Here is a 22,702-nt window from a genome sequence, read left to right on the forward strand (position 1 = left end):
CTTTTTTAGTGTCAATTTAGTGTTTGAATCTTGTGTTTGACAGTTAGACGTGAAAAAGACATACGAATGAGTGGAAGAGTTAATATATACACACATATATAGGTTATGCTGTCGAATCAAACAGCAATGATAATCACAAGATTTTCCTGAGATGAAGAAAAATCTCCATCTTTTTCAGGTGCCAATTTGCCATTATGCCTTGAGTTCTTGAGGAAAAATGATATAACAAGAAAGATGAATTGGTGGATTTTTTACAACTTGACGCTTCTTCCTTTCTTCCTCCCCATCTAATACACACGAATAATAGAAGCAATTATAAACCCTAAACATGTCATAGATCATTAAATTAAAAACGTTGCATGTAATGCAAATATTGTAGGCCAGAGGGAATAATATCTGGCAGAATCCGGGTTGATTATTACAGCATGATGGGCATGAGATGGCTGTTATCAGGTGCTACATCATGATAGCAGCACAAATTAAGGGTCCCATGCCCTGTCATGGGCAGGGATCAATTGATCCTTTTTATTACTGTTCTCTACTAGTATTATTTGGGCACTGTATTTAATTTGCTTGGCATCTGACAGCTATAACTGCTTAATCATTCACTCAGGTCCCTCTCAAGATTATAATGGCTCTTTCCAATTTTCTAACCTCTTGTATCATGTTATTGACTGTTGGGGGTTTGTCCCAGTGGCTTTCACCTTTTCATACTATCTTTTCTTTCCATCTTTTTGTTTCATAGCTTTGTATATATATGAACGAATAAGTTGGAAGTTTACGTGAAATATAAAACACAGTAGTGTTGATTTTGATATTGTCTCACAAGTTGCCAGGGTAAGAATCTTGATAAGGCTATTTTCGCCCCTCTGGAATCAGGAACACCACTAATTTGACCAGATTTTTCATGCATTACGTCAAAGAAAATGGAAAATACATGCATATCTTCCCAATCAGAGATGGTCCTTTTTGTTTTTTTATAGCTACCTTGTTTGATCAAGATTGTTCATTTTCTATATGTATATATATATGTGCGTGATGGCATCACAATTCTATTAATCATGTAAACTATAAAATCTGCAGTACTGAACTGCTGCTGATGAAACCGTGACACAAATTTGCCGGAGTATTAAAATAACCCAAAAAGCGAAATAATAACAAAACAAAGCAGATTTCAGATGTTGATTTCTGCAGCAGAACTAGTAAACGAGACAAAATTCGAATACGAGAACTAAACAAATGCTCAATAATATGAATGTGTGTGATTCAGGTATATATGATTGTCAAAGATTTGGGGCGCCGGTGCTTTTTGGTTTCCTATCCTCTCTGCAGTTACCGGACAATGTATTACGTATACTGTCTTACTCGTTCAAGAAAACGAAAGTTATACGGATATTGCTTGTCTATGTATCCTATAATTGCTGGACATGTACCAAACTGATAGAATACAATCTTCCGCTCCTAGTGACAAGATGCATGGTGAAAGAAAGAATATAATTGCGAGCATAAGATTACGTGGGTTTATCTGAAGTAGTACAATCTTCTCTACCTCTTCTAGATTAATTATCATTACATCACATCAAGTGAAGTCCACACTCATCTTACATCAATCCTCAGCTTATCTGGCCAATAAGTGTAACTTGTTGGTCATCTCGGTTTTTGGCAGAGAAAGAAACAGATCGAGTAAATCCCCATCAAGATTATGACATATTTTGGCCCCTTTTGCGTGCTCAGCTGGTATTAGCAACTCCAACCTGTTGCCATCATATTTAGTAGCACTCACCTCAATCACTCGTTTTCTTTGTCATTTTCTGTCAACTTCCTCTTTAGCTCCTGTCCAAAACATGAATGATGTATTGTAAAAGCCCATCGAATCGAAGCCCTGTTTTAATTTTTGTTGTGTTCTAATTTCTCAATTCTTCCAACTTTTTTTACTTGTTCAAAGTTCAATTCACAGCTGAACAGAAGAAACAATTAACTTAAGTAATTGATAAATCCATTATTTGCATATACATATTTATGATATGATTTGCTTGACTTTTATTATAGATTTGTCAAATCATGAGTTTAATTAGTTTCTATGATTTTCAGGAAAACAAGTTGAAAGTTTGAATTGAGAAAATGTGGAGGAAAATCAAGGATATTATGCTTGGAAGTTAAGCAAAGATATGCTTAGAGATATCTTAGAAGCACTTATGAAAGAAATGCAATTGAATTTTGGAAATTTTATCAAGTGATGACGCATTGGCCAATCAAAAGAGAATTCAGATGCAATCCAATTTTTGAAAAGAACTTTGGTGGAAATTGAGAGATTTTTCAAATGTCTTATCTTTTATCTTTTAGCTTTGATATTAAGGTAGTTTTTTTTAGTATAAACAGGGAGAAATAGAGACACCAAAGCATACTATTATTTTTTTCCTTTAGTTTTCTCTGCATTTTCATTGGAAGATAAGTGGCTAGTTTTTCTACTTCAATTCGAGGGGAACAACTTTCGCCTCCATCATCTGGTTTTGAGTAGTAACGTCGATCATTTGTAATTCCTTTATAATCAAGTATTTATTTCTACTTTGTTCGATTTTTATGCAACATATTATTATTTCTTGCCTGTTGAAGTAGTTTTGATGATTGCATACATGCTTTCTAGTTCCTCTCATTAATCCATAGTTGTTGTCAGGAATTAGAACAAGAAATAAAGTGAGTTAACTTGATTGTCTACCCCTTTTATGTTAATTTGCTAGGGAGAAATAAGATAAGATTAAATCATTTAAACTTTCAAATGGTTGCTTGGCATAAATTTACATTTAGTACTTTAACACTATTAATGGGTGAATGAGAATTACTTTTCAATAGTGATTTCAATTGATAATAAGGAATTAATTGGAAGTTTTCTGGTTAATTGTACCATTAATGACTATCTTCATTTTCCTTAACTTTAAGGCTAATCAAATTTATTTGTATGAATTAAAGGAATGATTTTTGGCACTTCAATGATCAACAAGTCTATGGAATGGATGTTTTACCTTTTGAACCGAGTCATTTTTAATTGATTAGTTTATTTAATTTTTCTTAAAATTGTTTATTAAATTCATAATTCAAATCCTCCTTTCTTCCCTAATTTCAGTTTCTTGTAGCATATTTACAATTAAATCTCCCTTGGGTTCGACCTGGTTTCACTATCGTACTACAAAAAATTTTTATTTGCGATTATGGAATCGGTATTATTTTTTGGAGGTTACAATAGCCAATCAGTAATTTTTTATTGGTGAGCAAAACAAATTTGTACTACTAGAAACATCTTTGCTTTAACATTTTGAGCACAACACTACGGATTATACCTATGGTGGCTGTTTTTTTCTCACGATATTTAACTGAGTTGTTGGTCACTATTCTTAACCCAAGCATTAATTATGCAAAAAGTTTTAGCAGTGAGAGGATCCATTATAGGATACACCAATGCATAAAGGCCTTGTTCTCTATTGTTTTAGATTTTATAAAATTTGATTATAGAAATTGATTGTAGAAAATAATCATAATAAGCAAAAGTTACATTTGAGGTGATTATGAATTTTAACTTTTTTGAGTGATTAAAAAATTCATAATCAAAATACAAAAGCAATAGAGAATAACACCAAAACTGATTAGAATCTATAGTTAAAATAGTCAACTGGTAAGAAGCCCAAACTCACAAGCAAGGGACAAAAAAGTGCTGTGTAGGAAATTTCAGTTGTCTATTCGTTTTAGTTCAAGGGAAATTTCATTCACATGGGTCTAGACACATCATCACGGGAGTTGCTTGAAAAACGGATCTGGGCCGCTCTACACCATCACGGCGCACCATCAAAATATGAAACTTTTTTGACATTGTCTCTCACGTCACGTACTGAAATGACGCTCAGCTTGTGATTCGAAGCCCAAAAGGATCATTAGCCTCTTATTCCTCGGTCCCTTTAAGCCCACCCCAACACCGCTCTTCTCCCTCGATGAGTCAAAAAATTTAGGGTAAAATACAAGAACCTCCTTGTGATTTCGCGAAAAGACATCTTACTTCCCTATCGTTTAGAAATCTCCACATAAACACCCTAAACTTCATAACTAAAATGGAAATTAACTTGTAACCGGGTGTGCCACCTAGTGACGATCGGTACGCGAGGTTCCTTTTCAAAGACCTTGAGTTTCATTCCCAAGCTACCCTTCAGTCCAAGAATATTGGCAGAAGCTAGGATATCAGTGGGTTTGTTGAAACATGAAAATCACATGATTAAACTGCCCTCCCATAATTAGTCCCTTTTCCCCCGCTTCGTCTCCAGCTACTGGCTGCCTCCCATGCATGATGGAACAGCAGATACACCAATTAACCCTCAATAAATATCGATTAGCTTCCAAGCCAAATGGGTACACTAGCTAGCTAGCTACATGCGTCTCTAACAAATTATCTCTTCCATAAAACAATTCAAGCTCCGACCATTTCTTTTATATATATATTGATAATCATTATTATCAATTTTTTCCACTTTCCCAAGTCCATCCACTGCATCCTCGTCCATCCAGACATCTGCGTTTTGGTCCATGCATGTTCAAGAACTTCTGCAACAAAGCGCTCGGCAGCTACAGCCCACAACACATGAGGTAAAGCTGCAGTTGAGTGCTGACAGAAAAGAGGCCAACCGTTGTTGGATTGTGGTGGCATTTGTTGTTGAACTCAGGGCCACGAGCCTGGCAACTTGACCTCCCCCCCTTCTCTCCTCTCTTCGAAAAAAAAATTAAGAGAATGCGGGCTAGGAAATCATCAGTACTTTCTAGGAAAGCCATCCTTTTGCTATGTGTTGCCAGCCCCCTGGTAGGATCACTTGTTTTCAGTAGCCGGGGCACAAAGTCGTCCACTACCACTGCCCTGATCACTACTACCAGTCGCCCTGCCCCAAAAACTCAAAGTATCGGACGTCGTGCCATTTCAAGCATCCCCACTCATCATCATGTGGAAAAGCTCAGCACCTAGCAGCTGGTTACAAATGGATGTGATCATCAGAGACGGGTAATTAAACTTCGCACCATATAGTACGCGAGGTTCATTTTAATCCTTGGATGATGGCTTCATCGTCAAATAGGAAGCCGCAGTCCAAGAAGAGCTTTGCGGCGGTGGCTATGGAGTCGACATTGCCGAAAAAACAGGAGACTAAGGGAGCGATAAAGTTGGAACCTAATCAAAATGAAAATATTCAGAAGAGTTCATTGGGAGATGCTGATCCCAAAATTCTGGGGAGGGATAAAGGGGATAGTGCTTTTGTTTTTGGTGCTGATAAAGGGAGGAAACAGATTTCTGGATCTCGTTTTACCCCTTTGGAATCGGATGGTGGTGATATGGTTACAGATACCCTCAAAAAAAAGATCTATCTGGGAGGGTATTCGATTATAAATGAGGGTATTTTGGGTATTCGATTTGCTGCCGGTAACTCAACCGATTCAGAAGATAATTTCCATTTTAATTATGAAGTTTAGGGTGTTTATGTAGAGGGGGGTAAGGTATCTTTTCGCGAAACCACGAGGAGGTTCCTTGTATTTTACCCAAAAATTTATCCAAAGTTACTCTTCCATGGAGTAAAATTCTGCACTGCAGACATTTCGCCGAAAAATTGCAAGCGGACATTTTATTTCACTTCTATCAAGTGGGTATCGACAACATAATCGAGTTTATCTTCTCCTGAGCCCAGTTGATAATCATAACAGTGGAAAATAGTCGAATACTAACAAGAGTTGCAGCGGGGAGAAGCTGCTAATGTTGTTGAGAGGCTGTTTTCAATCAATGGTGGTATCTTCCTCCTCTATCAATGCCAGTATCCGATGGCGAGGCTCTTTTTGCCCAGTTTACACCTCAGCTCTTCGTTCAGCATCCGTGCCTTATCGAATCCTTTACCCTCCTCGTCCCAAACTTGCATTCTCCTTCTGTTCTATTGATCACTCCCAATCAGAGTCCTCGAAACAAGTAAAATTTTCAAATTTCTTGAACTGAATTCAATGCTCTGTTTATTGTTTCTCTTTTTTATTCTTTTTCCTAGATAATTCAGGCACATTTTCTGTAAAGACTGAACCTTTTCGATGTCGTTTTGTCCCATTTCTTGTTTATTAAACACTAGGAAATGGTGGTGCAGGTATTTGATGCTTAGTAAAGGCAAAAGGTTTTCACTTTTTTTTTTTTTTGAAATATATTTTAGGGTACTTTAAAACCAGGCTTATATCTAGTGGCGACACCAATTGGGAATCTTGAAGACATTACCCTTAGGTGAGCATCAATAATACCATTTTCTTTGCTTCCCTTTAAACTCAATAATTCACTTGCATTTAAATCAAGTTCCAGTTTTTGATCTCCTTATCATCGTGGGGTTTCGTTCAATTGACAAATACAGAGCTCTGAGAGTCTTGAAATCAGCCGATGTGATACTTTCAGAAGATACAAGGCATTCTGGGAAGTTACTTCAACATTACTCTATAAGTACACCACTTGTATGTATATCCTGAATTTTTGTACTTTTTAGATGGTTGTTATGTAATACATGTATTTAGATCTCTCTGATTGTGTACTTTAGATTTTCAGCTGAGTTATCACAAGTTCAATGAAGCTCAAAGGGAACAACAAGTATTGAAAAGGTTGAAAGATGGTGAAATGGTGGCCTTAATCAGTGACGCTGGGACACCTGGCATCAGTGACCCCGGTACAGAGTTGGTGAGTACGAGTGCTGCTAGTTTGTGTTCTGCTGACCCGATGTGCACCTAGATATTCAGAACAGGATTGCTGGTTAAAACATATCTTGTGTCTGTGTCTTCTGCAATTGATTTTTCATGGCCTGCACATTTTATTTTGATATTGTAGGAGACCATATGTTTTGTAGATAGTAGTACATTTCGTGTTAGCAAAGAGTAATTCATTAAGTTAGTGAATGGCATCCTACATGATCTTTCCATAATGATGACATTGATCATTCGGGAATATGATGCAGGCCAAGTTGTGTGTAAGTAAGGGCATACCAGTTATCCCTATTCCTGGCCCTTCTGCTTTGGTAGCTGCTCTTTCTGCCTCTGGACTATCTACAAATGAATTTACATTTGGTAAGGTCTCAATATGTCTTACTTGAACACCAGGAAACATTGATGAGATTGTACGAATGCAAGTTCATAATTCTGATGCCTGGTATTGTATATCCATGCAGTTGGCTTTCTACCTAAACATGCTGGTTCCAGAAAGGAGAGACTCTTGATTTCAGCTAATGAAGCAGCAACTCAAATTTTTTTCGTTCCTCCTCACAAGCTTTCTCAATTTCTTGAGGAAATTAATTGTCTTTTTGGTGCCTCTAGGTAAAACTTCAGCTTCACGTGGTATTTTCTTGGTCTATTTTGATTCCAAAACTAGACTGTGGAAGTTTGTTTTTTAGGATTCTATAATAACAACTTGTTTTGGGTGTTGTAGGCAATGTGTTATGGCTCGAGAGATGACCAAAGTACACGAAGAGGTTGGTTCTCTCTAAATTTGTCACCAATAAATGGTCTCTCCTTGGTCTTTCTTTGGATCTTTAAACTGTTGAACTGCATAACCCATCACGAAACTAGTGGATTAATAAGCATTCCCCAAAAGTGCATGTCTTGCCTTCTCTCTTTTAAGGATACAAACGCACCATGGGTGCTCTGATGGGATGCACCCTGTGGCAATCCCCATATTTAAAGCGTAATCAAAATTGCTGGATCTATAGGAAACACATCGACACCAAAAACACTTAGGATTTTGGAGGATAGGCTTGATTCTTGCGTGACAATGAATGGTGTTATAAAGGAAATTAAAAGGTGCTTTACTTTTAATATCAGGAACTTTTCAATCTTTACTTGGCCAAGCCTTCAGGTTCCTTGATTCAACACACACTATATCTGGCATTAAGGTGCTTCATCTAGAAATACTGACTCTACTGTCCATGCACTTGAAAGATCCATCCAGTAAGCCATGATACTGGTCGATGATATTGTTGATTGCATAGAAACTGAGAGGTGCTATGTTTCTTTTATGAATTTTGCTCGTTTGGATTTACGTAGTTTGGTAAAGCATCATATTAACATATATCAGAGCCATTTGTTAATCAATTTGAGGGCGGCTTATGTTTTTGAGTTTTACTTTAGTTTTGGCGAGGCACTGTCAAGGAAGCCCAAGAAGCCTTCTCAACAAACCAGCCCAAGGGAGAAATTACATTCATCATTGAAGGAAAGACAACTTGTGTGGATGAAATTCCGTCAGAATCTGAGCTGGAAAATGATCTGAGAGAAATGATCTCAAAAGGGAATTCTCTTTCAGAGGTATTCTTTCTCCATGACCATACTTGTTCTTCATACTGTAATGATCTCCAAAAGGTCTACTCTTTCATAGTCCTCTTTTTAACATGTTCAGATTTGTGTTTTGCATTTCAGAGCATTAACTCTATTTCATGCTTTCCATCTGATTGAACTTCTTACATTAATTGAACCTGCACAATATCATATTCACTGGAAGCTGGAATGTACTCAATCTTTTATAATGTACAGAACCACAATATTGAGGAGCATTGTGTCATCTGATAAACTATTGACATCACTAATTCTTGGTTTTTTTCATCTATAAATCAAATCAAACTGCAGTCAGAAATGTCTTCGACTAAGAACAGCATGTCGACTGTACCAGTTAATCAACATGACATAAAAGATCCAGCATGCCAACTGTATTTTTGTATATTAAATATTTCATGTAGCATAGCAGAGCTAAATCTGTACATCTTTTATAGCCTTTTTTTTTTGCTCCTGTAAAATCACAAAGCTATGAAGCAGAATTAGCAGTAACCATAATGGGTGAGATTGCAGGCGGTAAAATTGGTGGCTGCAGGAACATCGGTGAGAAGAAAAACAATATATTCTATTGCTTTGAGAAAATTTGGGAATCAATTTGAATCAGAAGATAACTGAAGATCATAGTGAATGAAGTGCCACAAGAATGTAAGCATCCCAACAAGCTAATTTTTTTTTTTTTAATTATTCAATCATAAGTAAACAATCTTCTGATTTGCTCATAGCACCTTTTCAATCCATAAATATAACCATTAGCTTGCGAAGAATTATATTAAATGAAATCTAGGAATTGTTTTCATGTGGTTGACCTGCGTTAACTTCCAGATGTCGCTGCTGGAGGAAGGCTAAGGGTCATCTTCTCATGTGCCATGGAATACCAAATGATGTAAACGTCCAGAGTCAATGGTAGAGATACATTTCTGGCAATCCTATGTCCCTGTCGTAATCCCCATGCTCTCAGGCAATGTGATTGCGAATGTGAGCCTGGAACTAGTAAGCAAGATTATCTTTTTGGGTCAAAAGGAAGTGGGAAAGGATCGGCAAGTTTTTATAGACTAGTATTCGCTAAACTGAGAGTAATCATTTTGATGGGCTGATTTATGTACTCTTTATGTCACCATTGCATTAGACCATCATAACCAATTTTCCAGAGCAAGAAACAAAACCCGTTAGATTGATTACTTCTTTACTGATAATTTCTTGTTTAGCTTTGTAGTTTGGCATCTTTCCCTTTTTTAACATTCTAGTCTCTTTCAAGTATATATGGTCCAACATTCTCTCTCTCTCTCTCTCTCTCTCTCTTTTAATGAGAATCAAATGGCTTAAGTTACAACGGCTACACAACATTAACAGTAGTTTCTAGCATTTTCTGTCTTCCACTCTTAGATACGGCCTATGATTTCTGCAGCCATGCTTCATTGTTGACCTAAAACTCAAAGTGAAAATAAGCAGTGTTTATTGTCAATTGACTGATAATTTGTATTTTTTTCTCATCCCCTTTCTATGAGCGCATAAACCGTTCATATGAAAGGGTTTGATACTTTGATTGAGTTCAGACCCTGCTAGAAGAATATACCCCTGATATCTGGACAAATTACAGATTAGATCCCTTTAGATTTATATGCATAAATTCTCCTGCACATCACAGTTACATCATAAAACCGCCCTGCCGCCCAAAGTATTATGGCTACCATCGTAGGCTAAGAAGAGAAGCACAACCTGTAAATTACCTTATTTATTTTAGTTCATAATCGAAACAATAGAGCTATTGGGCAAGGAGGTCTTGTTCTAGTAGTTAAGGCTGAGATCTTAGAATTTAGTGGTTTTGGTTTAAATCTCTCTTCCCGTCCCTGCTTTTTAAATTGTTGAAAAAAATTTAAAACAGAAGGAAAAAAGAAACAATATAAATTGAGGTTATAATCTTTTCTCTTGTTGCTGCAATTCCATTTTTGTTATTTTGTTCTTTTATCCTTCTTTTTTATATGAACCGTCCCCGTCCCCGTCTCCGTCTCCCCCCCCCCCACAAAAAAAAACACCCCCTCACAAAACGCAAAAAAAAAAAAAAAAAAAACTGTGATACACTCGAGTTGTTAGAAATTTGAGTTGCCAATTGATAAGTCAAACACGAACAGGATTTTTGTGTTCGATAAAGTTTTATATTCAATTAGAATTTGGCTTGAATACTATAAAATTTGAAATTCATATGTAAAAGAAGAGAAAAAAAAATTAAAACTACTCGAGCTTGATTCAATATAAACTAAACTCCCTCAAGTTCAGCTTGATGAACAAAACAAGCCAAGTTTCTCATCAAAACAAGCCAAGTTTAGCACTCTTTTAACACTAGATTGTTAAACTCGAGCAGGGTGGTTTGTAGTGGTACCCCTCATTAAAGGAGTTCAATTGTAATTTACACAAGTATTAGGGTTATACATGTAATCGAACATAGCATTGGATAGGATTTTATAATTTGGAGTTGCAAGTATGACATTGCACGCACCGACAATTTCATAGGTTACCAAGAACATATGAGTTGGTTTGTTGTAAAAGTGAGAAAAGGTTAAACCACGGAGAGGCCTAAAGGTAAAAGTGGATGAATTTGTCATCCAATAAGAATTTATATCCTACTATATATATATGTTCTTTGTATTTGCCGATTCTTCCGCTCAAGTTAAGAAAGGCCCCGCTGGACTGGCCGCCGGCGCCGATGCGTGTAAGATTCGGCACATAAAATGATAAAAAAACAAAAAAAATGACATATCGTAGAAATACACGTGTCGGGTTTGAAAACGTGTTAGTTTGTCATCGAATTGGATCTGTCTCGTTCACGACTTCACCTAACCATCCGTCCTACTTGTCCAGCCAAGTTTTCAAGTTACCCTCCCCAAACAAGCCCACAACTTAGCTCATCCGTGCATGTCAATCTACTACTATTACAACAACAACAAAAAAAGACATATTGTCCGGTTTTTTTAAGGATCAAAGAGTTTGAATTCCCCATTCATATTGGTCATCATTATTAAATCAGGCCAAAAGATTATGTGACGTTGTCCCGACACGCAAGAAACCAAAGCTGTGTGTTGTTTACAAGTGTTAGTTCTAGGTATGGTGTGGTGTCATTTTTTTAAGTTCAATGGGTGGAAGAATATGAATATACCAGCATTTCAGTAGTTTTAAATACAAAACTGGTTGAAGATAAAGAGTAGTATTTGATGGCAAGAGATATCGATTAAAAATGATTATAATACTGTGCATGATTTCAACTAACGGTTGGAGGCTTAAACTTAAGAACGAGTGTTTAGGTCCACCAACTGGTGGTTACCGGTTCAAAACCTCTAACCATCAAAGCTAATACTAACATTGACAAATCCCCCAAAACAACCACTACGAATGTTTTTCAATGTTGAGTTCTTGTTGGAAATAAAAAAAAAAAAGGGGGAAATAAAAATGTTCCCAACAGGAGAAAAAGAAGGTACTGGCTGACAAGTCTTGTTGGGATTGTACTTTTTTGTCCCCACGTGAGAAAGGTGGAATGATTCATATAGGGAATATGGTACCACTGTCTTAAACTCTAGAACGGAAGGTTGGAGCTTGTCATCCTTGCTTTCTGTTTAATTATTATTGGCCTTTTTTGAGTATTTATATGGTTGGTGTCATTGTTCAATGATAAGGAGGGTTGGTGTGTTTGGGATATTTGGATCAGTTTTTGTCTCCATCCGGAGAAAGACTTGGTTTTGAACCAATTGAATCCCTGTTTCAATCACTCTCTGCTTCTGTCTGCTCCCCCAATTCAGGGCAATCACAGGAGCATTTGTTTTCCAGGTAGTCCTCACTTCTTTTTGTTAACCTTTCCCTTTACTCTTTCTGTTTCTTGGTTCATGCGGTGATTAAATGATATACTAAAAGGGGTTAATGTAGATAGCTTGTTTCTTGATGATGTTTGTGATTTGGGTATTATTGCCTATCTCAATGATGACGACCATCATCATTCATGATCACGAAGATACAAAAGCTTTCTGCTCTTCCGGGTGATTCATGTTACAGAATTTTAAGCCTTTATCTGTATGTGAACTTACTTTCTTCTCCAAGTATTTTCTGGAATCCATTTCCCAGTTTGTCTGAGCAAGGATAAAAGATTTCGGCTTCCTTTGTTTCCTTTTTATGGTCTATCTTTTTGCTCAAGTTAAAATTATCACGCTTACTGTAAGTTATGCTTTTGAATGCTGCGAACTTGATGGTTCTGAACTGAAAGAGTTGTGTATGAGGGATTCCAAGATTAATGTCATTGGAATTCAGAAGCACCTCCTCCTAAGTCAAAACAGGAACCAAGAAAAGAACCAGGCAGAAAGAAAGAAAGAAAGAATAGTTATTCTGGTTTTATCTCACCCAACAACTGTTGACTTCTTTTAGAATGGTTCTATCAATGATGTTCTTCCATTTCTCATTTCCAGCATCCAAAGAGTTTCAGCTGTTTATCAGAATCAAGAGCATGGGTAATGATTTGTACTTTACTTGAAGCTATTGAACTGGCACTAGGGGTTTCTGTGGCAGTGCAAGAACAAGATGTCTGCTTATTATCCAAACTTAACCAGTCAACAAGATGTCCTGCAGACTCAATATTTGCTGAATCCAAAACTTACTTCCTATCAATCATCAGATCTTCCTGAAATAATATATCCAAACCCGCCGTCTACTGCCTCATTGCGTCCTGAGTTGTTTTCTGGAACTTCCTTGCAAGCACACAACTTTGTTGAAGCTCAATCTGTTGAAAGCAGAGAAGAGATGCTATTCATTGCCCCACATGGTAACCCTGTTATGATGCAACCAATTAACGAGCATCTCAATTTTGCTCCCAATTTTTCAGATAGTAATGCTGTTGTGGTGGATCAAATTTTCACTAAAAAACTGCTCCATCTCCAAAACGCTGACCAGAATCTTCAGAATCAAGGATTATCTCTCAGCTTGGGCAGTCAGGCAGCGTCCTCAGTTGAGATGCCTTCGTATCAAAACCCTTATTCAAATTCAGGCCTTTCTTCTCTGTTGAGTTCCCATGTTGAGCATCTAGTTGATCGCTTTTCTGAAAGTAGTGAACTTAAAACAGCTGAATACTTGTCATTTGATCTAGCTGGAAGAGTTAACAATAGCTCCAAAGTTGGAGCAGTGTATGAACCTCAGTCTTCCTTAAGCTCCAAAGGGATTAATTCTGATCCAAAACTACACGAGGAAACAGTTGTTTCAGGAGCGATATACAACTCCAAGTATCTCAAGGCAGCTAAGGAGTTACTCGATGAAGTGGTTAATGTTCACCAGGCCCTGAATCAGTCGGAAAAATGCAATGAGTTCCAGTCCTCTGGTCTTGGTGTCACAGAAGCGACCAAGTTGAAAGCTGAATATCAATCTGGAATCCCTTCTAAGACTGGGATCTCTTCTGATGTGCTTTCACCTGCTGAACGGAATGATCTGCAGAACAAGTTGACTAAACTTTTCTCCATGTTGGATGAGGTGGGGACAAAATCTTCAGCTGGCTGCTTCATTCATTTCCTTAAGATGCTTTATTCATCATGTTGCCTTCTTTGGTATTTTTTTAATATAATTTTCAGCTGGCTGCTGCATTCATTTCCTTAAGATGCTTTATTCATCATGTTAACTTCTTTGGTATTTTTTAATATTCTCCATCATTAAAGTGGGAACTTTTTGCAGCTATGCTTCCAAAAGACAACAAATTCAGCCATAGTTCATTGAAAAAGCACACCATTGGTCAAATATGAATAATTTTCTGAATTTAGCCTGTCTAATTTTGTGTTTCCATTTAAAGAACCCATCACGTTTGGCTTAAATTCCTCTGTATGGCATGCTCTGTGATCATATTGTCTCCTGTGAACGTCTTGTTCTCCATAATATAGAGTGAGTGAAATAAGATGTTAACTCGCAAGTAGGGAAAACTATCCACTGAACTCCAGAATTAGCTATAGTTTTGCGTTCTTATTCCCGTGTTTTTTGTGGGTAGCTTCAGAAGGTCTCTATCTTTTGTTAACTTATTGTTGGTTATGTAGAATGTAATTAGTCTTATACTGAGTTTCCTATGTATTTTGGTGAAATATCTTCTGAAGATTTTCTTGTTGCCCCATTCCAGGTGGATAGGAGATATAAACAATATTACCAGCAGATGCAAGTTTTAGTATCCTCTTTTGAAATTGTGGCTGGATGTGGGGCTGCTAGATCATATACAGCACTTGCTCGTAGGACAATTTCCCGCCAATTCCGTTGCTTACGCGATTCAATCAAGAACCAGATTCAAGTTGTGCAGCAAAGCTTAGGCGAGGAAGGTACAGTTCCCAATGGTCAAGGTGGAGGATTATCTCGTCTCCGCCATCTGGACCAGCAGTTGAGGCAACAAAGGGCACTTCAGCAATTTGGTGTGATGAGACAACCTTGGAGGCCACAAAGAGGCTTGCCTGAGACTGCTGTTTCAGTCCTTCGTGCTTGGCTTTTCGAACATTTCCTTCATCCGTATGTATTTGGTTAAATTACATCTCATTTGTTTTTGTCAATTATAGATATCGTGGTTTCTAACTAATCTAATATTATGTGTTTCGTCAGTTACCCCAAGGATTCTGAGAAAATTATGCTAGCAAGACAGACAGGCTTGACCAGAAGCCAGGTATACATTTACACTTGAAATCTGTGTCATTCTTTGTCCTGGCAAAGTGTTAGAAAAATCTCGAAGATGATGAAGCATTGCTAATAAAGAAGCTTGTTAGTTGTTGGCTTCTACTGCACTGACTCCGGAACTTGATCTTTATTAGAGTAGACTTCATCTCTCACCGGTAGCTTATCGCAATGTCCTGCTATTCTTTCCTCACCATTGTTCCTCAAATTTTGAAGCTAAGCATAGCAATATAGCATTCATTAGAAACATGCTTCCTTAATATGTTTCAGTTTAGATAGACGATTGCTTTTGCCAACGCCTATATCATCTTATCGGCACTTTAAAGATGAGCGAAGAAATATTTCTATCTTTATAAACGGTCATAGTCAATTGGCATTCCATAATCTCGTCTTTGGTTCAGGTTGCAAACTGGTTTATCAATGCACGAGTTCGTCTTTGGAAACCCATGATTGAGGAGATGTACAAAGAGGAGTTTGTTGACATGGAAGCCGATTCTAAATCTTCTCAAGAACATGGACAACCAACAGGAAGATTGAAGTCAGAATCTGAGGACACGGGAGAAGAGCTTCATGAAAGCTTGATGTCTCCCAGTGCTGATGGTGGCCGATTGGCGCAGTCTAGCGAGCTGAGGAATGATGTCACTTCTGACCTTAAAGTACATGCCTACGCAACAAGAATGGGCTTTCAGGCGGGTTCTCTCGAAGAAAATGACATGGATCATGTGAATAAATCAAGTAGAGATGATGTAGTTAGCATGGCTGATCATAAAGTTGGCGCCATTGAGACCATCAGGTCTAATCAGACTGGTGAAGTAAGCATTAGTTCTGATGCTAATGCGCATAATTTCTGCATGTTGGCTGGTCCAGTAGGCAATCAAGTCTCCCTTGCACTAGGATTACAGCATCCTTCAAAAGATTCGCAACCTATATCTGATGGAACACATACAGGAGTGGATGACACAGTTGCTTCTTCTGTGGGCCTCGACAAAGCAGAATACTATTGTCTAGATGCAATAAACCAACAAGAAAGATTTTCCCACCCTCATTTGCTATCTGATTTTGTTCTGTGAGAATATGGTCTCCTGCATTTTTGTCATTGGATTCTTAATATCTCTTACAGCAAAAACCACAGTTAAAAGCATCTGTAAATGTGCGTGTGCCTGCGTGAGCGCAAGAGACTGAGACAGTGTCTGAAAGAAGCTTTGGCTGGATTCATGAATTCCAGGCTTTTTCTGCCTGAAATTATTGACGAAATGGGTTAACATGCCTGTAAATATGCATATGGATAATCTGCTGTATAATAGAAAAGAAATTGGTGAATGATTAGCTCATTTATAAAGACGGTACAAACATTCTTGCGTATTCTTTGGTATATCAAATCCTTTAGAACTAGTAAATGGACGGTTTTAAAGTTATTTATTGTCTATAAACACGAAATACTTGTGTTTCCTTATCGAGGAGGCTGACCCGCCTGAATATCTGGAAGTAGGTTCCAGGATGGTTTATTGAATATCTGGAAAATGATACTAATAACATCAAATCAATGAAGCTCATTCGGGCAATGTATTTGGGAAAAATTATGCTCATCCCGAGTGCTCTTTTCAAGATCAGAGCTCAAAACCTGTAATGAGTTATCCCGCTATTAGCCAGCTAGAAAAGTATCACCCACCAAAGCGTTACGAACAAGAAACTGCAGTCGATCAGTTTTCAGCCAACAGATTAGTTCAAGGATCAATTTTGACAAAACAAGGAGTCATGCAATCATTTTCCGGCCAACTAATTGCTCCAAACTCTGTTTGAAGGAGGTTTTGATTTGTCGTGTATGATAGCAATCTGGTCTGTAAGCACATATGGGATGCATTGAGCAACACAGCAGTGCAGTAATGCTTAAGCGGAATTGCGAACCTTAAAAGGATTGAAAATGCTTTTGCCTCAAAGTTGTTGTTCTTTTAACTAGTCATAATTTGTTCATATTTATTTCATCTTCTACTGGGGTGTTTGGTTGGGAAGCCGATGATCAGCTACAGGAGAGCTAGCGTAGCCAAACTTCTCTTTGGTATTTACTTGCCGTTCAGATGGTGCAGACACTTTAATCAGTAAGTGGGCCTTGAGGTTCTAACCAATACAACTATAATATTCAGAAGGGTAACAGGTGGAGAGCGGGGGCCAATACAATAAAGGATGGATGACTGTCTCCCCAAGGTCTACTACTTAGAATCCATCACCCCATTTTTCTGAGCGCATCAATATGGTTATACCATATTCACTGATTAAAACGGAAGGGAAGGAGGTTGAGGAGAAACAAGAAAGGAGAAAACTGGGATGCAAGTTTCATTTCCCTTTAGACAAGAAAAGTGTCCAAAACCCGGCAAAAAGCAATGCCTACATTGTAATGTAACAACATAAAATCAGTATGGTCGAGCAGAGTCCTATCTTTTTATGAGCGTCATCAGTTCATGACAAAGTCATTTGTAGTTTCTGCGCACATTTCCCCTTGGTAGATTGTGAATTGCAGTGTCCCTTCAACATCTTTATGCATGATAACATCAGCTAACAATAAAATGACTAGATATTCCCATATGGTTACAGATTCACTATCAGACAATCTTAAAACTGCGAGTGTGCTAAAGACACGATGCTTTTTCCTTTCCTTTTACTGATAGCAGAGAGAGACCTTCAGAAAAACCATCTTATCTCGGTTTTTTTTACTTCTTCTGTGTGACTACTGTACTGACTATGGGGAGAGAGACTGAGAAGTTTTTTGTAGCTGAAAGCGCTTTTTGAGTCTTCCAAAGAAATGCAACAGTAAGCATTAAAGCTGAACCTGTGTTGGTGCTTTTGCTGCTTGTTTTCTAGTCAGGGAAGGAGGGGGACCATATTTTCCCGTCCTTTTCAGCATTTTCACTTGGCTAATTGTGTCTAGCTTCGCTGGGAACTTGCAGAGCCCTGTATACTTCTAGCTAGGTCCTATAGCTTAAGCTGCTGCATACATTCACACACACACACAAAAAAAAAAGAAGGATAAAAACACACACACAGAGGAGGAAGCAGGGAATCTTTGCTTTCTTTCTTGAATGAACTATTGTCGCATTCATGTATATTTCTTTGCCCCTCACAAGTCATAACCTTTGTTCTTTTCGAAATTTGCTCACCTGACAATATGTAAGCTCTTTAATTATGCTTGCTTAGAGTTCATTTTATATACGGACTTGTCATCCTAATTTTCCAGGTTAATGTACCTCCTCTTCTTCTCTTCCTCTCTTTTTATTCATATACTTGCTCATTGAACGCTTCTGTTCTTCTGTTTGTATCCATAGATTTTGTTGTCTCACGTGTACTTGAGTTCTGCATCATTTTTGATCCTGGTTGTGTGTCAATCCTCCCAGTAACTCCTAAATCTCTTCCTGGTTCTTCGCTTTATTTTGCCCATTTTATGCGTAGCATATACAACATTGTTGTATGCTATAGTGATAGATGATGCATTGATCTTCCCCGCAAAAATGTCAAATTGTTCTGTGTTACATTACAAATTTACAACAGTTTCAGTTGTAACTATAAAACGCTAGTTCCATGTCATACCATTGCTCTTGCATTTTCCTCGTTTTAGAGGTCTCAAACCTTCTTTCTACTTTGTTCCCACAAAATTGAAAGAAAGTAAACTCGTCATCTTAGAACCTTTAAATCTTGCACATTTCACCCCCAAGGCCAATTTAAAAATTGGCTTTGATTAAGTTTCTTCTCATAGTTGGTAGAATTCATCTTCCAATATTTTAAGTATGGTTTCACAAGATTCGCCGTCAAATCCTAATACAAGTATCTTACACCAGTTCATCATTTCAAACTCCATTGCTAGCCAAAATCAGTTTGGTGGGGAACATTTTGATGCTTATGCAAATGGTTTGAGTGGAGGGAGTACATATGATTCACTTGGTTCCACGCCTAGCCTTCAGTGTTTCGGGGAAAGGATTCCCAGATCCATAGATATTGTCAATGCTCCTCAGCTGACTGACGAATCTGATGTTAACCACCCTAGACATCTCATGGATCTTCTTGGGGCATCAAATGAGGCTAATTACCACGCCCAGAGGCTGTCACTGTCCCTAGGCACCCGTACACTCGTTTCTCCCGTGGCTGGAAGGCAGAGAACCTTGAATTCTACTCTCGTGGATCCTGGATACATAATTTCTGGAGACAATGCAAGAGAAGCTTGCAATCCCCGCGGCGACAGCATAAACAGTAGTTACTCTTTTGGAGGAAGTGTTTTTGCTGCATCTTCAACTTCGCCAAATCATCAATCCTCTTGCATCTCCTACGGAACTGAAGCTCTGGTTGTTGCCATTAGCAATTCCAAATATCTGAGACCTGCTCAGTGGCTTCTGGATGAAGTGGTTAAGGTTGGAAGCAAGGCCATTGACTTAAGCAATGAGAAATATGCTAGGAGATTATCCAGCAGCAGCAAACGGGGCTCTTTGAAACTTCGCTCTGAAATAAATTTGGAGTTTCCTAACAATGAAGTATTCACCGAGAAACATGAACTTCAAGCCAAGCTTTTAAAGCTCATTGCGTTGCTGGAGGAGGTTGGAATCAACCCAATGCTTCTAATGGTTTACTTTTTCCAAAAACTGTTTAGTTTGCGCACTATCATAACTTTGTTTTCATGTTAATTGTCTCCTCCGTGTTTAGGTGGAAAGAAGGTATGAGCAATATTATCACCATATGGATGAGTTGGTGTCATCATTTGAGATGATAGCAGGCTTAGGAGCAGGTAAATCATACACTGCTCTTGCACTTCAAGCAATGTCCAGGCATTTCTGCTGCTTAAGAGAGGCAATTTTATCCCAAATTTATGTCACAAAGCGAAAGATATCAGAAGACATGCCAAAAATTAGCTCGGACATGTCGCAGCTTAGCTTGTTTGATCAAGAGAATAGGCACAGCAGATTGTCTCTACAACAGCTGAGCATGATCCAAAGCTCAAGACAAGCATGGAGACCAATCAGAGGACTACCAGAAACTTCAGTGGCAATTCTTCGGTCTTGGCTTTTCGAACATTTTCTACATCCGTATGTATTTCTTTCTTTCCTCTAATGATTCCATGTTCTATAGCTTCTACAGTTCTACCCCTACTGATAGTAAGGTTCTACAGCAGTTACCCAAATGACTCCGAAAAGCTAACATTGGCATCACAAACGGGCCTGTCAAAGAATCAAGTAACTCTTCCTCTCAATCAAATACTAGTATACACAGGTATTGACCAATGAGGGTATCAACACAAGTCATTTTCATGATTTGCTTCTCAGGTTTCTAATTGGTTCATAAATGCCCGAGTTCGGCTGTGGAAGCCAATGATCGAAGAAATGTACAAGGAGGAGTTTGCGGAGTCTTTTGTTGAATCCAATCCATCAATATCCCGTGAAGGTTTTGCAGATTCTGCTGAGGACTGAAAAGCAGAAAGATCTAATTGCGGGGTAGATCGATGCTTCCCATTCCCAGTTTATTCCATCTCACTGATTTAACATTACACGTCTATTTACAAGTCCTATTTCCTCAAAAGTGCAGCAGTAAAATGGCATAAAAGAACAAATAATTGATGTTTGTCATGCTCTGAAGCCTAGACATCTTGGAGGCTATTCAGTCACTGATCTGGACCATGTTATATATGTAGGCAGCATTTCCAGGAAGAAGTTTTGATGAACAAGACATGGAGGCCAGTGACATTTGACATGATGGAACAGGATAATGCTCCTGGACAATTGCTGGCTATGACTGTCATTTTTGGAATGCTGAGGAAAATGCAGACAGAAAGGATATCTTAGTCCTGTTGATATCCGGAATTGATGGATTAGTCAATGCACTTGGATTTCCTCAAAACTCTTCTTGTGATGTAAAATCTCTTCTCCAGTACATGAAATGACATGTATTCCCTTCCTACCTTTTTTGGTCAAAAATAGTAAATCAAGGAGGACTACATTTATCTCTCGGTGGCAGTATAATTTCTCTGTTTGGATCTACTGTTTTTTGGGTGTTTTTCAAAAACTAGTTTTTCAAATACAATAAAATTTTGGGTAAATTACATTTTACCCCCCTGTGGTTTACCCTTTTTTCATATAACCCCTCTATGGTTTCAAAAGCTATACATAACCCCCTCATGGTTTGGATTAAAGTGTCAAAGTAACGGAAATAGTCACTCGTAACGGAACTTCTAAAAATGTCGAAATTACCCTTATAAATACATGACACATTAACCCCGTATGATTTTTATATTTTACCATATAACCCCCTTATGGTTTAATACTTTACCATATAACTCCCTTATGATTTTCAAAATATACACATAACCCCCCTTGGTTAATACATAAATTTCAACCTTACATAAGGGTATTTTTGACATTTTAGGTGACGCCGTTACGAGTGACTATTTCCGTTACTTTGACACTTTAATTCAAACCATAAGGGGGTTATGTATAGCTTTTGAAACCATATGGGGGTTATGTGAAAAAATGTTAAACCACAGGGGGGTAAAGTGGAATTTGCCCTAAAATTTTTAAAAAGTACTCTAAAAGGTAATCTAAAAATTATTTTAATTTTTTTTAAAATTTTAAGAAATATCTCAAAATATATTCTAAAAACTCTTCTTCTCTTAAATATCCTAAAATATTTTTTAAAAATATTTCAAAATATACTCTAAAAACTCTGCTACAGCAAAGTTTTTCAAAAATACCCCCAAAAACAACTAATCCAAACGGAGCAGAGAGGGAAAATAGGGGGAAAAAACCCAACAACGGATAGCATCAGCATTGTTTTTGTATTTTTCGCAATCAATTGGGTAATTTCTAGTCAAGTGGTACATTTTTGCTCAAGGAGTTGTAATTTCTATCTGTCAGGTGGTATGTTATAGTAATGAATCAGTACATTTTTGTAGAGTTCTAGCAAAGTGGAGCATGATATCATCTTTCTAATTAGAGTGGGATTTTTTTTCCCCAGTGAATAGGTATATAAAAGAGTGAATTCTTGAAGAGTGATTTAAAAAAAAAAAAAAAATTCTCAAAATGTGGTAGTTTTTAAATCTCTTTGTAAAAGGCAAAAACGTGTTCATTGAATGCAATGTTTATTCAAAAGTTGCATTCATCAAATGCGTTCGTTGATTTTTTCTAAATAGTTTTTTTTATATATATAAAAGAGCATTTAGTGAATACATTGTATAAAGAATGCATTTACTGAATAAATTGTTTCAAAATTCTTATTATTTGAAAACTCTTTTAAAAAACTACCACTATTTGGGAGATTCCTTGTATATTTTTAATAAGTTTTCCGATTAAGTTAAACATTTTACTTAGAAGCAGTAACTTTTTTGTAGTGAATTGATACGTTATGCTGATGAAGTAACATATCTAATCTAATCAAGAGAAAACTTTTGCTAATAAAGAGTTCAATTTACCCAAACAAAGTGTTAACTTTTGCATATGAGTTGGTACTTTGCCGTAACTTGTAAGTGTCAATTAGACTTTTTGAGTCGGGTTTTAGCAAGTTCAATCTTGGCTCACAAATTATATAGATTTTCAAATTTTGGGCTTTCGGGCTTCAGGTTCATATTAAAGGGCTCAATCTCAACTCATACTATTATATATTATATGAGTTTTGGATCCAAATTGGGATTGGCCAAAATTCATAATTAAATACATAA

The 22,702-nt window shown here is 37.4% G+C and overlaps 3 protein-coding genes across 6 annotated transcripts; all 3 read left to right on the plus strand.

The window, feature by feature from the left end:
- Positions 1–5,613: 5,613 nt before the first annotated feature.
- On the plus strand, positions 5,614–9,567 carry LOC113749451 (ribosomal RNA small subunit methyltransferase I). Its single transcript, XM_027293199.1, has 10 exons — positions 5,614–5,980; positions 6,210–6,277; positions 6,402–6,498; positions 6,590–6,718; positions 6,993–7,101; positions 7,203–7,347; positions 7,460–7,502; positions 8,158–8,331; positions 8,869–9,000; positions 9,178–9,567. Exons 1-9 carry the CDS (start codon positions 5,774–5,776, stop codon positions 8,968–8,970), a joined length of 1,074 nt encoding a protein of 357 aa, XP_027149000.1. The 5' UTR covers positions 5,614–5,773; the 3' UTR covers positions 8,971–9,000; positions 9,178–9,567.
- Positions 9,568–11,946: 2,379 nt separating this feature from the next.
- Positions 11,947–16,286, plus strand: LOC113749664 (BEL1-like homeodomain protein 3). Its single transcript, XM_027293488.1, has 5 exons — positions 11,947–12,171; positions 12,801–13,851; positions 14,483–14,859; positions 14,950–15,010; positions 15,420–16,286. Exons 2-5 carry the CDS (start codon positions 12,913–12,915, stop codon positions 16,086–16,088), a joined length of 2,046 nt encoding a protein of 681 aa, XP_027149289.1. The 5' UTR covers positions 11,947–12,171; positions 12,801–12,912; the 3' UTR covers positions 16,089–16,286.
- A 2,023-nt stretch (positions 16,287–18,309) lies between these two features.
- Positions 18,310–20,973, plus strand: LOC113750028 (BEL1-like homeodomain protein 11). 4 transcript variants are annotated; one of them, XM_027293936.1, is made up of 5 exons: positions 18,310–19,595; positions 19,702–20,081; positions 20,165–20,228; positions 20,319–20,486; positions 20,578–20,973. In XM_027293936.1, exons 1-4 carry the CDS (start codon positions 18,795–18,797, stop codon positions 20,460–20,462), a joined length of 1,389 nt encoding a protein of 462 aa, XP_027149737.1. In that variant the 5' UTR covers positions 18,310–18,794; the 3' UTR covers positions 20,463–20,486; positions 20,578–20,973. The 4 variants fall into 4 exon arrangements, with proteins under 4 accessions (XP_027149737.1, XP_027149736.1, XP_027149738.1 ...); XM_027293935.1 differs by having other exon boundaries at positions 20,684–20,973; XM_027293937.1 differs by having other exon boundaries at positions 20,688–20,973.
- Positions 20,974–22,702: the final 1,729 nt, after the last annotated feature.

The sequence above is a fragment of the Coffea eugenioides genome, chromosome 10, assembly GCF_003713205.1.
Source record: "Coffea eugenioides isolate CCC68of chromosome 10, Ceug_1.0, whole genome shotgun sequence".
Taxonomy (NCBI): Eukaryota; Viridiplantae; Streptophyta; class Magnoliopsida; order Gentianales; family Rubiaceae; genus Coffea; species Coffea eugenioides.